Source organism: Hippopotamus amphibius, chromosome 9 (genome assembly GCF_030028045.1).
Source record: "Hippopotamus amphibius kiboko isolate mHipAmp2 chromosome 9, mHipAmp2.hap2, whole genome shotgun sequence".
Lineage (NCBI taxonomy): Eukaryota > Metazoa > Chordata > Mammalia > Artiodactyla > Hippopotamidae > Hippopotamus > Hippopotamus amphibius.
Window position 1 is genome coordinate 106,677,387 of NC_080194.1, and position 13,042 is coordinate 106,690,428.

General features: G+C 60.5%; 1 protein-coding gene across 15 annotated transcripts in view; it reads left to right on the top strand.

The window, feature by feature from the left end:
- Positions 1 to 12,692, top strand: part of ELN (elastin) — a 31,030-nt gene extending 18,338 nt beyond the window's left edge. For 11 of the 15 annotated variants that reach the window (XM_057750744.1, XM_057750750.1, XM_057750746.1 and 8 more), the window contains 19 exons: positions 395 to 619; positions 1,817 to 1,870; positions 2,440 to 2,550; positions 2,790 to 2,831; positions 3,230 to 3,310; positions 4,162 to 4,218; positions 5,252 to 5,329; positions 5,412 to 5,471; positions 6,040 to 6,168; positions 6,853 to 6,894; positions 8,337 to 8,390; positions 8,476 to 8,535; positions 8,815 to 8,913; positions 9,585 to 9,623; positions 9,837 to 9,890; positions 10,249 to 10,293; positions 10,679 to 10,708; positions 11,360 to 11,410; positions 12,519 to 12,692. In XM_057750744.1, the coding sequence (XP_057606727.1) occupies positions 395 to 619; positions 1,817 to 1,870; positions 2,440 to 2,550; positions 2,790 to 2,831; positions 3,230 to 3,310; positions 4,162 to 4,218; positions 5,252 to 5,329; positions 5,412 to 5,471; positions 6,040 to 6,168; positions 6,853 to 6,894; positions 8,337 to 8,390; positions 8,476 to 8,535; positions 8,815 to 8,913; positions 9,585 to 9,623; positions 9,837 to 9,890; positions 10,249 to 10,293; positions 10,679 to 10,708; positions 11,360 to 11,410; positions 12,519 to 12,562 (1,355 nt within the window). In that variant the 3' untranslated portion in view covers positions 12,563 to 12,692. The remainder of the gene's footprint in view (positions 1 to 394; positions 620 to 1,816; positions 1,871 to 2,439; positions 2,551 to 2,789; positions 2,832 to 3,229; positions 3,311 to 4,161; positions 4,219 to 5,251; positions 5,330 to 5,411; positions 5,472 to 6,039; positions 6,169 to 6,852; positions 6,895 to 8,336; positions 8,391 to 8,475; positions 8,536 to 8,814; positions 8,914 to 9,584; positions 9,624 to 9,836; positions 9,891 to 10,248; positions 10,294 to 10,678; positions 10,709 to 11,359; positions 11,411 to 12,518) is intronic. The other 4 variants (XM_057750745.1, XM_057750747.1, XM_057750749.1 and 1 more) reach the window with 4 other exon arrangements.
- Positions 12,693 to 13,042: the final 350 nt, after the last annotated feature.

Consider the following 13,042-nt stretch of genomic DNA (forward strand, 5'->3'; position numbering starts at 1 on the left):
CCGTTCTAGCCACTCTGCCTGGGAGACTGTCTCCAGTGCTCTCCACGACTGACCCAGCAGAAGGCAGGGACCCTGTGGAGCACCTGGCTCCTCCCACTTTACCCCCAGGGCCGCCCACAGCTGCTGCACCACCTGCCTGGGTGCCCGGTGGAGCATCCCGACTCTGCTTTAGATGCAGACCGTGCTCTTCCCAACCACAGGTCCAAACCCTCAGAGCTGTCGGGGTTCCCTCGGTTCGCTCCCCTTCTCTCAGGTGACTTGGATCCTGCAGAGGAAGTGCCAGCCCACCTGGGATCCTGCACTCAGGACCTGCCACTCCCGAAGCCCCCCAGAGCCTGGAGGCCCTCTGAGGTTCCCACAGGGTCCAGGCCAGAACAATCCTTTCCTTCCACAGGAGCTCCCGGAGGCTTAGTGCCTGGTGGGCCTGGCTTCGTCCCAGGAGTTGGAGTCCCTGGTGTTGGGGTCCCTGGTGTTGGGGTCCCTGGTGTTGGAGTCCCAGGTGTTGGAGTCCCAGGTGTTGGAGTCCCAGGTGTTGGAATCCCAGGTGTTGGAGTCCCAGGTGTTGGGGTCCCAGGTGTTGGAGTCCCAGGCGTTGGAGTCCCAGGCGTTGGAGTCCCAGGTATTGGGGGCCCGGACATTGTGGGTGGAGCAGGTGAGTTTGGCCGTGTGTGTGTGTGTGTGTGTGTGTGTGTGAGAGAGAGAGAGAGAGAGAGAGAGAGAGAGAGAGAGAGAGAGGTTGAAACTATTGCTGAGATTTTTGGATTCTCCCTAACACCTCACCCCTCTATCCTCTTCTCTCCATACCCTTGGTCATCTTCTCTCCCTTGGGATAAAACCACCTCCTAATTAACTACTGCCAGCATCATCTTCTTCAGGTCACCTTTTGGCTGTCATTGTGCTCCCGGGGGCAGGAACCATGTCTTTTTCATCTCTGTGTTCCCAGCCCTTAGCCGAACATGTGTTCAGTAAATGGTGGATAGATGGGTGGGTAGGTAGACGGATGGATGGATGGATGGATGGATGGGGAGATGGATGGATGGATGGGCAGATGGACAGCTGGGGAGGTAAGTGAATGGCCATGTGGATGAGTGGACAAATTGATGGATGAGATAGTGGGTGGTGGGTGGATGAATGGACAGATACAAGGATGGGTGGTTACATGGATGGATAGATAGATGGGTAAAATGGTGGACGGTGAGATAAATGGGTAAATGAAAAGAGGGATGGGTAGACAGGTGGGGGACAAGATAAGTGGTTAGCAGGATGGATGGATGGATGGATGGATGGATGGATGGATGGATGGATGGATAAGCACGTGGGTGGATGAGCAGATGAATGGGTGGGTAGAGGGCAAATACAAAATGGGTGGGGGATTTCCCTGGTGGTCCAGTGGTTAAAACTCCACACTCCCAATGCAAGGGGCATGGGTTTGGTCCCTGATCAGGAAACTAAGCTCCTACATCCCGTGGGGCGTGGCCAAAAAAATCAAAATGGATGGTTGGTTAGATATTTAGATAAATGGATAGATAGACAGATGGGTGGATAAATGGATGGATAAATGCATGTGTGGGTGGACAGAGAGATAAGTGGTTGAGTGGGTAGTTTGAGGTCCAAAGATAGAAAAATGGACAGACATAGGAAGATCAGCAGGTGGATGAATGGGTGGCTGGGTAGCCAGATGGACAGCTGGGTTGATGGAGATACGCGTGAGTAAATGGATGGACTGAAAGACAGATGGGTGGACAGAGGGTTGTATATACTGAGCGTCCCTGCTCCATTCTCTCCTGAGCATTTGTGTTTCCCTTGATCTTTCCAGGGGCGGTGTCACCAGCTGCAGCTGCTAAAGCAGCAGCCAAAGCAGCCAAATACGGTGAGTGCTGTGCTCATAGCTCTGCCCCACCCCGTTCTGGCCTTTACTTGCCAGAACTGAAGGAGCCTCACCCCCTGTTTCCCATTGTACAGCCCAGAGCAGGGGAGTGACTTGCCCAGGGTCAACAGCAAGTCGCTGGCAGAGCTTGGACTTGGATCTGTTGGGCCCCAGGATGATGAGTCCCCCGTTGTCTCCCACCATGAGGCCCAGGGACCTAGTGCTGGGAGAGCCCCACTGTGGCATTCGCAGCGGAGACGGTGTCCCTGACCCTCCTTGCTCTGGCCAGGACCCTCTCAGAGGAGCCCAAGCCTGGCTGGGGATGGGGGGCCTGTGCACGGTCTTTCCATCACCAGCAAAGAGGTCCTTCCCCAAGTGCTCAGAGAAGAGGGGGGCTGGGGGTGTCAGTAGGGAGGAAGCTGGTAGGGGGTCCAGGTATCCCATGGTTTTCTGTCCATCGTGGACCAGATCTAGGGGAGGCTTACATCCTCTTCCCCGGTCCAGCATCCCCCAGAGCCCTCCCCAGGCTCTTCACTGAGATCCTTTTCCACTTGGTCCTCTTCTCTCTGCAGGGGTCAGAGGTGGAGTGGGCGTTGGAGGCATTCCCACTTTCGGCGTTGGTGCTGGCGGCTTTCCTGGCCTTGGTGTCGGAGTCGGAGGTGTTCCTGGAGCTGCCCTTTCCCGTGAGCCTTAGTTCCATGCGGGGCAACGGGAGAAGGGGTGGAATGGGGGCAGGGGGTTGTCTTCCGCAGGCCTGTGGGGGTGGGGGTGGGGGAGGGTAGACTGGGCTTCACGCTCAGGGAGGAGCTGGGGGAGAACGCAGGGAGGGCCTCTGGTGCCTCTGGGGCAGGAGCGCTGTCGGCACAGCCCGGCTGGGACCCAGCAAGGTTTCTGAGTCTCTTTCTTTCTTGCTTCCTTGTAGCTGAAGCTCAGGCAGCCGCCGCCGCCAAGGCAGCCAAGATCGGTAAGTGCCCCAGCCCTGCCTGTCCCCACGCCCAGGGCCATGCCCTCGCCTCCTCCCCACCACAGCCCTGCTCTCCTGCAGGGCCCAGGCTCCCAGCTCAGAGCAGTTCTCCAGCATGAGGGCAGAGCAACCTCACACTTGGGCCTCCGGGCCTCCGGGGCTGAAATGGCCTGGGTCAAGGTCGGAAGCCCCGGCTCCATCTCCCAAAGCCACAGTGAACTTTTCTGCCCTTTTCAGCTGCCTACCGTTAGGCTCTTTGGCGCCTGGCTTATCAACCCCACCGCCAAACCAGCGAGTTAAAGGTGCCCATACACAGCCTTATGAACCCCCACCTCTACCCCCTGCTCCCCCAAGAAGGGGGCGCTTCGAGGGCAGAGCTGATGCGCGTGCCCCTCCAGGTGCTGCAGGAGCCCTGGGAGGACTGGTGCCCGGTGCTGCAGGAGCAATACCAGGTGTGCCAGGCGTTGCAGGGGTGCCAGGTGAGCTGTGTCCCCAGCCCAGACATGCTTTCGGCTTATAGAAGGGGCCCTGGAGTTGACCTAGGTCCAGTGTACCATTTTGCAGAGGGCAAGACTGAGCCCAGAGACAGGGGTAGAGAGAAAGCAATTTCCCGTAGTTGGGAGGGAAGAGCCCTCCATGGGATTCCAGATTACTGAGGGAGCCTGGCAAGTCCCCTCCCTGCCCCAGGGACACTCAAGATGCCAGCCTGAGGGGCAGCAGAACTCTGCTCTGCTGGGGTTGGGGGCCTTTCTGGTTTCTGCCCAGGTGGGAAGGCCTTTGTCAGCCTTTGTTCCCCCTGCACTCTTTCTCCAAAGGGAGAAGATTAAGAATTACAATGAGATTAAGTTACAACCTTCCTTGGTTGTTTTTTTCCCACCAGAAGATTTCTCTTCTACATTTCTTGTTCTTTCTGGGAGGAAATTCCCCTTTTGAGTTTCCCTGCAATAAATGAGCCAATTCCTCCAATAGTTTTGAATACAGGCATGATTGGGATTTTTAAAAAATTAACGTCACCTTCAGCAGAAGCTCCAGAAATCTTTTAGACTGAGGTTTAGGAGAGGAGGTAGGGCTCTACCAGTCACAGCCTGGGGCTGCCCTCCACCACGGGCGGAGCCAGAAGGCCACGGCTGCAGAGCTGCTTCTCAGGAAAGGATGTGCCCAGAGCGGCCGGTGTTCCCTCTCAGAGCGAGCCTGTCTCACACTGGGTCTCCTGGGAGAGGGGACAGCTCCGCAGAGGTGGTCTCTGAGAAGCCTTTCCACCGTGGGGAGTTGGGGAGGGGGGGAGGGGTGCTGGGGACCACTGCCCAGTCCCCATTCTTCACCTCTCCAGGGGTTGGGATCCCAGCAGCTGCAGCCGCCAAAGCAGCCGCCAAAGCAGCCCAGTTTGGTAAGAGTCCCCCCTGCCAACGCTGCCTGGAACCCTCGCCCTGGGGCACTGCTCTCTCGTGTCCCCGCTTTGGGGTCTGGCAGCACCTCCCTCCCCAGGCTGTCACTTTGTGGGCATGGGCCTTCCTCACAGCTTTTGGCCCATCTGACCGCTTTGAGGGGTGTGGGTGAAGCTTCTGATTAGGAAGGCAAAGCGAGAACAGGTGCTGGCGAGCCCCCCAGGACCACCGCCTACCCTTCCCAGAGCCCCTGCCGCCTTCCAGGCCAGCTGGGGCCCTGCCCCACTTCTGGAACAAATGCTGGGCTCCTCTGGGCGCCCACCCACCCTGAGCAACCGCAGTGTTCTTGCTCCCTGACAAGGTTCTCCATCTCCTGCTTCACCTGAGGGCCACCCCGGCAGCCCCAGGCTGCCACACCTGCCTGAATATGGCGCCGCGAAGCACTCACTTTAGAGCCCAGCTGTAGGCCAGGCCCAGGGCCCAGGCAGGGCAGGGTGGGGAGGTTCTACATGTCAGAGAAAGCGTAACTTCAGGACTGCCGACCCCCAAACTCACATATGACAAACAGCTCCCTTTTGTAAAACTACCGTTTGCTGAGGTAATCCTTACACCAGCCTTATGAGATTGGTGCTGTGATGTCCATTTCACAGATGTGGAAACTGAGTCTCAAGCGCTTAAGTAGCTTGCCCACAGTCACACAGCTAAATGGTGGCCGAGCTGAGCTTTGAGGCCAGGCCTGCCTGTCTTGCAGAGATCCCTTTATTACACGTGTGCCTCCATCACCCTCGGGAGTCTCAAAGGGGCCCTTGTAACTCCAAAGGTTAAGAACTCCTGATCCTGCATAGACCTCATATTAGGGATGAAGAAGCTGAGGCCCATCACGGGACAGTAACTTGTCCAAGGTCACACAGCAAGTCTGTGCCTGGCTAGGACAAGGACCCAGGGCTCCTGACCCCCAGCCCAGTGCTCCTTCCATCAGCTCCTGCCCTTCTTGCTCAGGACTTGGTTAAGGACTAGCTCTTCTCTCTCTTGCAGGGTTAGCTCCTGGTGTTGGCGTGGGTCCCGGTGTCGGTGTGGGTCCTGGCCTTGGCCTTGTCCCTGGCGGTGTCATAGGTAAGCTGGTTGAGTACGTGGGCCTGAGGGGCCTCTGAATCCTCCACGGGTACCATCCTTGACCCCGTCTCTCTCCCCCCAGGAGCAGGGGCCCCGGCTGCAGCCAAACCCGCTGCTAAAGCGGCTGCCAAAGCCCAGCTCCGTGAGTGCTCTGCCTGCCTTCTCTCCTCACCCCACAAGCCCAGGCCTGGCCGGGTGTGACCCAAGCCTGAGCTGGGCCCCAGGACATGCAGCCTTTCAGGCCCGCCCTGCAGCCTCGTGAGGCCCCCAGGGCAGCAGACAGAGGGATTGGAAGTACAGATTTGGCATGAGGGAGACCCGGGTTCAAGTCCTGGGCCACACACTAGCTGAGTGACCTCTGAGTTTCCTGTCCTCCCACGTGGGTACTGTTGGCACCTGCCACCGAGGCTTGTTAGGAGAATCAAATGAGTTCATCCGAGAGGGAGGAACAGAAGCTTAGGCTGAAAAGGGCAGTGGTGTCCAGAGTGTGTGGCCCTGAAAGTCGGCCTGGGGAGGGCTGGACTTGGTGTCAATGAAAATTTTAGGAAGACCATTGTGGTGGCAGCGTCGAGGGCAGATTAAGGGGGCGGAGGCCCCCGCACAGGTGTGGGCCCCTTCCCTTGGGGCCTGACTCAGTTTCCTGGGTGGGACACCCCCAAAAGGGCTTGTTCCGTGCCCGCTGTCACCACCCCACTCCGCATCTCCCCCAGGGGCTGCCGCTGGGCTTCCTGCCGGCGTTCCTGGATTTGGAGTTGGTGCCGGCGTTCCTGGACTTGGAGTTGGTGTTGGCGTTCCTGGACTTGGAGTTGGTGCTGGTGTGCCTGGATTTGGGGCAGGTGCAGATGAGGGGCCTTCTAGGGGCTGAACAGAAACACCCCCTGACCTCAGAGTGGAGAGACCTCTCCTCCCGGCACGTCCCCTTCATTCAGAGGCACATAATAAATTCCCCATTAGGTTCTCCTGAGCAGTTAGAAACAACTGGGGTGACAGATGGGGGCAGGCCAGGAAAAGGGGGCCCCTTCTGCCCGATTTCAGAGTTGCCATCTCCTCATTGGAAGGATGCCAGGGCTCCAAATTGAGAAGAAGCCCACCACCCAAGGAAGGAGGCCAGAGGTCCCTGGGGTCAGTGCGATTGGGTGGACCAGTCTGGCTCCCCTTCAGCAGTGTGCTGTGGCAAGGGGGCCACTAGGAACTCTAGCTCTTCATCTACTAGTTACTGAGCCTGCTCTATGTCCAGCGTCAGGCAGACCACGCTGGGCCTAGAGGAGACGAGAAGGGACAGATGGAAGGAGGAGGCACAGCTCAGCCCTCCAGCACCCCCAGACCGGACTGGTAGAGGCACGGTTAGATACTGGAGCTCTGTACCTGGCCGGGTGAGCTCCTGGCTACAGAGCCACAGCTTCAGGGCTTTGAGAGAAGCAAAGAAGGCTGAGGAAATCAATGAGGGCTCCCTGGAGGAAGCAGAACCCCCAGGCACAGAGCTCAGCTGCTGACCACCCCACTTTTGCTTTTGCCCTTTTCCCCAGTACCTGGAGCCCTGGCCGCAGCTAAAGCCGCCAAGTACGGTGAGTGCATCCCACACACCACCCCCCACGGTTGGTCCCCTTGCTGCCCCACCATCCCTGGCAGCACCTGGTCACCCGTCTCCCCTCCTCCTGGGCCAGGGCCCAATGCCTGGAGCCTACAGCGCAGGGCTGGGATCATCAGGATGGAAAAAGGCGGTTTCTAGGACACATTAATGACGGCTCAGCAGACTCTGGCCCCCGCCCACTAAATGCCTAGCATGCCTTCAGCCCCAGGACAACCAAAACCCCCCTTTACATTTCCAGCCCCGCTGGGGGCAGTTCCACCTTGGTGAGGCCTGTGGTCCCTAAGGTCCCTCAGGCCTTGACAGTTTCATGGGGCCTAAGGCCAGGGAGGGGCCCGAGCTGCTGTCCCAGCAAAGCCAGGACTCCTCATCTGGGCCCCCGCCTCCCTGTCAGCATGACTGTGCCTGCCACGAGCCATGAGGACGTGGCAGACCTGCCTGCCCCCCACAACTTGGCACTCAGGCAGCCCCGCCTGGCCAGACCCACGCTGTCTGTGTCCCCCCCCCCACATTCCCGGCCTCCTGGGATGTGGGCCGGGGCCTCCGCCAGGGAACTGCCAACCAGGCCTGGCTGGTCCACTTGGGGGCAGGTTCCACCTCGGAAAATCCTAGCTTCCTCAGCCCCCACCCTCGGCGGGCCTGGTGACCCACGGGCCCCTCTCCTGTTCCTTGCTGGCAGCTCTGCTGGCCTGAGTTCAACAGCCATTGCCAGGGAAACAGAGCAGTTAAGGGCTCTGGCTTTGAAGTCATTTCCTGCCCATGAAACCTTGAGCACGTTGCTTAACCTCTGCTGTGCCTCAGTTTTCTCATCTGCAAAATGGGGCTAATAGTACCTACCTTTCCTGCTGCCTGGAGCAATAAGCAGGCTAATAAGCATGGCACTGCTGGTGAGGGTCCCCCTAAAGCGCCCACTCTAACTCCTGCTGCTGCTGCTCCTGGCAGCTCTGTGCTGCACAGTGGTTCACACTCAGAGGCTGTTCACACTCAGAGGGTGTTCACCCTCAGAGGGCCTTTCACTCTTCAAGCACCGGCGAACAGGGTAAGGATCATCATCTCCTTTATGGAGGTGGAACTCTGAGGCTCAGAGACAGCTGTGGTGAGTGGAGAAACCAGAATCCCAACCCAGGGCTGTCAGGACCTGAGACTAGGCCTCTACCCTGGGTGGCTCGTGGCCACAGCCACCACGGTGACCACCTGTGGCTCCCAGTACCAGCCCGAGAGGAAGGAGAGGAGACAGGCAGGTTGAGGCTCAAGGGGTCTGCCCTGACCCATCGGCTGTCTGGGAATGGACTTCTGACCAGTGCTTTTTTCACTGGGTTACATGGACTTGGCCACCTGTCTACTTGCCTAGTGGCCCTGGGGCAAGGAGACCCCATCCTTCAGAAATGGGAGGGTTGACTTTCCATCCTCTCTCCACAGGAGCACCAGGGGTTGGAGATCTTGCTGGAGTCGGCGTCCCAGGTGGTGTGGCAGGTGAGCTGAAACCCCAGGACCGGCCGGGGATTGAGGGAAACTGACCCGTGGAGAGTCCCTCCCTGAGCTCCCTCTTTGTCCCCAGGAGTTGGACCTGATGCCGCAGCTGCCGCCGCCAAAGCTGCCGCCAAAGCTGCCCAATTTGGTGAGCACGGGCTTGAGGCAGGGGCTGGCACCAGGCCCCTAACATTTGGCGGGGGGCCCCTGACCACGCTCCTTAGAGCACATATTCCCTGACCTGCCCCCAAGGCCCTCAAAGGCATCATCTCCCAGATGCCCCGCCCACCTCCTGGGCCCACTAGCCCTCCAAGGTCCTGGGGGCTCAGGCTCCACTGGGTCCTGGGGTGATGGCCCCACCTCTCCACAGACAGGGACAGACCAGCTGCTCTCACGTGTAGGGGTTGACGCACAGCTCTCTCCACAGGCCTGGGGGTACCTGCTGGGCTCGGAGTTGGTGGGCTCGGAGTCGGAGGACTGGGCATTGGAGGGCTGGGAGCTGTCCCAGGGGCCTTGGGCCTTGGAGGTAACGGGTACCCGGGAATCAGTGAGTGTATGGCCTGTGAATGGGTGTGTGTTGTGGGGGGGAGACATGCGCGCACACGCTCCCGAGTGAGAGACGGAAAGAGAGACTTTCTGCCCCACCTGGCCATAGCTTGCTCAAGCTGTCCTCTCTGCCTGGACCCCACCCCCACTTCCTCAGCAAAACAAGGTCGGAGTGAGCCCCACCCCCTTCTCTGGGCTCCTGTCGCATTTGGAGGGGCCTGAACAGGCTTAGCGAGGGCTGCCCCTTGCATGTCCCAATCCTCTCCCTTTCTCTTTCAACTCACCCAGCCCCCTCAAGTGGGAGTTCATGAGGACAGAGAAGAAAAGCAAAGCTTGGAGGGAAATTACTTTCCCAAAGTCTCTGCCATCACGGCGGACCTTATGTGAACATCTCTCTCTCTTTCGGGCCATCATTGTGTCTCCCTACCTGACCCGGCCTGAAGTCTCTTACCCCGTGTGCTCCACAAGACTGGCCACACAGTAGGAGCGTCATAAGGATGTCCTAAAAGATGGATGGATGAAGGCGGGGTGGAGGGATGGTGGAAGGATGAGTCAGTGGGCAGATGGCAGATGGGTGAGCAGGTCAGCAGGGGGACATGACTTGCGGAGGGAGGAGCGATTCCTGTGCCCTCACACTCCCCATCTCCCCAGGTGTGTCCCCAGCTGCAGCTGCTAAAGCAGCCAAATATGGTAAGCTGCTCCCTCTGCCCCCGCTCTGCCCAGGCCTGCGGGCTGCTTATACCCCACCCCCGCTGCCCTGTCCCTGCCCCAGTGCAGGCCTCGGTCCTGCTCTCAATACCGCTGAAGGCTCATCCAGGCTACCCCTGACCCCAGACCCCAGAGGGGACGCTCAGGGCCCCTTAAACTGTGCCTTGCCCTGACCCCCATCTGCCCTCTTCTCAGGTGCCGCTGGCCTTGGAGGTGTCCTAGGAGCCACCAGGCCATTCCCAATTGGAGGTAGGGGTCACCTCTGCTGTGAAATCCTCAGCTCTGCCCGGCTCTGGAGGAGGCCTGGCTGGCTAGCAGCGGGGACTCCGGAGCTGCATCTAGCACAGGGCACGAGAGAGGGTGGAGGGGACAGTCCAGGAGAGTAGGCAGAGGGGCAGGCCTCAGGGTCAGGGGGCACACGTGGGCCTCAGACTCCAGGCTGACGAGCTGAGGTCACAGGGCCTCATGCCAGGATGCCAGGCGGAGACCAGCTTTGTTAAGAAGGCTGCTTTGGCAGTGGGGAGAGGGGCAGCAGAAGGAGGCAATCCTAGGCGCAGAGGCAGTAGGTGGGAGGCTGCCCCACGCCAACCCCAAACCCCTCCTGCAGGAGTCGCAGCAAGGCCTGGCTTCGGACTGTCTCCTATTTTTCCAGGTATGACCAGTCTCCTCTGACCTGGGCCTTGTCCTTCCTCCTCCCCTGCTTTATCTCCTGCTCAGAAGGGCTGAGCCAGGGCCCGGGGGGCACCCCGTGCCCTCAGATTGCACACAGCTGGGCCTCCCCTTCTTCTCTCCCTCCCGTGCCAGGCCAGGGAGCATCAGCTTTTCCAAAGCACCACGTTCAGATGAGGCAAACTGAGGTTCAGAGAGGGCCAGGGGCTCGACCAGGGTCACACAGTCACTGGCAGAGGCAGAGCCCAGGGCTTCCAACATCCAAGCCCAGAACTTGGCCCCTCTCAGGCGAGGCCCGGGCTGCCCAGGAGGGCTTGGCGTGCTCCCCAGAGGCGGGCACTCTCACAGCCCCTCTCCTTGCCTTGCAGGTGCCGGAGCCGGCGGCCTGGGAGTTGGCGGTGAGTCTCCCATAAGAACAAGGGGCCAAAAAAAAAAAAAAAGAACAAGGGGCCCCGTTTCAAGCAGGGCCCTGAGCTCCTTCTCAGGGTCGGGGTCGATCGTGTGGAGGGAGCGGCTAGTGCAGCCATGGCCCTCTGGTGCGGGGCTCGAGGGAGCCCAGGGGAATCACAGAAGCTGAAAAGTCAGCCCTGGGATGTAGGGATGTGGGGACCCCGATTTCTGCGGCTCCCAGCCTAGCACTTGACTGGGCACCAGGAGTGAGCCGGGGACCTGGGTCACCCCGGGTCTTAGGGTCTAACCAGAACGCTTGGCAAGGTCCCATAGAAAAGGAAAGAAACTGTAGGCAAAGAACAAGGCCCATTCACTCAGGTGGTCGGTGAGGCTGAGCCCGGAGCCTGTCAGCTGGGGCGAGGCTGGCCCTGGGGAGTGTGGCCGGGGTCTGACTGTGGTCGGAGGGGGCACCGCAGAGCTGCTGAGCCCTCCACAGGCAGGAGGCCATCTGCACGAGAGGCTGGACAGAAGGGTCGGGCTGGGGGCAGAGAGGCCTTCAGAACCTGCTGCTACAGGATGGAGGCGCATGGGTGGGGTGGGGTGTCTGGGAGAGGCGGGAAAGCCTGGCCTTCTCCCCAAATTCCACCTTCCCTCCACAGGTAAACCTCCCAAGCCCTATGGAGGGGCCCTGGGAGCCCTGGGATTCCAAGGTGAGTAGACTCAGACCCTGGAGGTGGGGGGGGGGGGTTGGGGGGGGCGGAGGGTTGGAGGCGGGGTGAAGCAGAGGCAGAGGGACTGGGCCCATCAGCCAGGGATCGAGGCCTGGCAGGGGGTGGGGAGACGGGGGTTGGAGCTGGACACCTTACCCACCCCTTCTACCTCCAACACAGACACTCAGAGCTGAGAATGGGCCCAGGACCCTCCAGGCTCATCCAGGCCAGGCCTGGCAGCCCCTGCCTCCCTGACGCCTACACCCACCCCTGCAGGCAAAGGCCAAGAGAAAGAGCAGGGATGAGGAGGAGAGAGGGACCGGGAGGGGAAGAGGAGCGAGAATGGAGAAGCCCTAGAGCCAGGGGATTGAAGGGGCGGCCCCGGCAGGGTGGGCGGAGCCAGCCCAGAGCCATCCCCTTGCTCCCAGATGCACACGGGCCCGTGGCGGTGGGGGGAGGAGGGCTCCGATCACCACCCCCAAGGCACCTCCCAGCGACGCCCAGAAGAGACCCCCAGAGGCCCCAGCTCCGCCCCTGCGCCCGGCTCAGGCTGCACGTTCCCTCCCATCCCCACCTGCTGCCCACTGGGCAGCTGAAGCAGCCCAGGCCCAGGGAGAGGCAGAGGCAGAGCAGCCTGACCTCGTCCGGGGTGCCCGGCTCTCAGTCGGACGCCAGCTGGTGCTTGTGGCCTTGTCACACTGCTTTCTTTCCCGGCAAGCACCCTGGGTGAGCTTCATTCAGAGGCAGAGAGGGGGAGAGAGAGGGAGGGAGATGGTGCTTGCTGCCCCCAGGTGGCGGTAACGCGTCACATCTAGCCCCTGCAGAGGCAGGCGCTTGCATCAGGCCCTTCTACCTGCCTTGATGAGTGGAAACAAGGTTAACCCGTCAGACCCTCCCCACACGAGGGCAGGCGTCCCGCTGCCACCCACCTGCCCAAGGGGAGTTTGTACAATGGAACAGCGCAGAGAGTGGCCGGGGGGTCACGGCCAGGCTTCCCGAAGCTTCTCGGAAACTCTGTTCCCCGCTGCGATGGTGTGGGTGTGAGAACAGCTTGCAGCTGGGTGCGGTAGGCGAGGGCTGACCGTCGCGTGTGTCTCCCCGCACCCAGCTGGGGCCTGCCTGGGGAAATCCTGTGGCCGGAAGAGAAAGTGAGCCTCCCAGGACCCCTGACTCACGACCTCATCAACGTTGGTGCTACTGCTTGGTGGAGAATGTAAACCCTTGTGACCCCACCCCCACCCCGTGCTCCCTCCTCAGTTCCCACCCTGGCGGGGAACAGGGCAGGCCGGGCGGCCTTGGAAATCCACAGGGCAAGCAGACGAGCGCGTGGTGGGCAAGTGGGCCCCGGGAGGCCCCCTCCTTCAGAGGCGAGGGGTGGGTGGGCTGGGCCACCTGCCCCACCCCCTTCCCACCCAGCAGCCCCCCCCACACACACTCTCCATCTCCAGGGGAACTTGGTGCTACGTGCTGGTGCTCTCATTCTTCCTGCGGGGAGGGAGGAGGGAAGGGCAGCCCCGTAGGGAACCCTCTCCCTGGGGCTCCTCTGAAGATGGTGCAGACATTTCCTGGGCAGTCTCACCTCCCCCTGCCCACCAGGACCCACCTCTGGCTGCGGTCCAATTGGTACCCAAG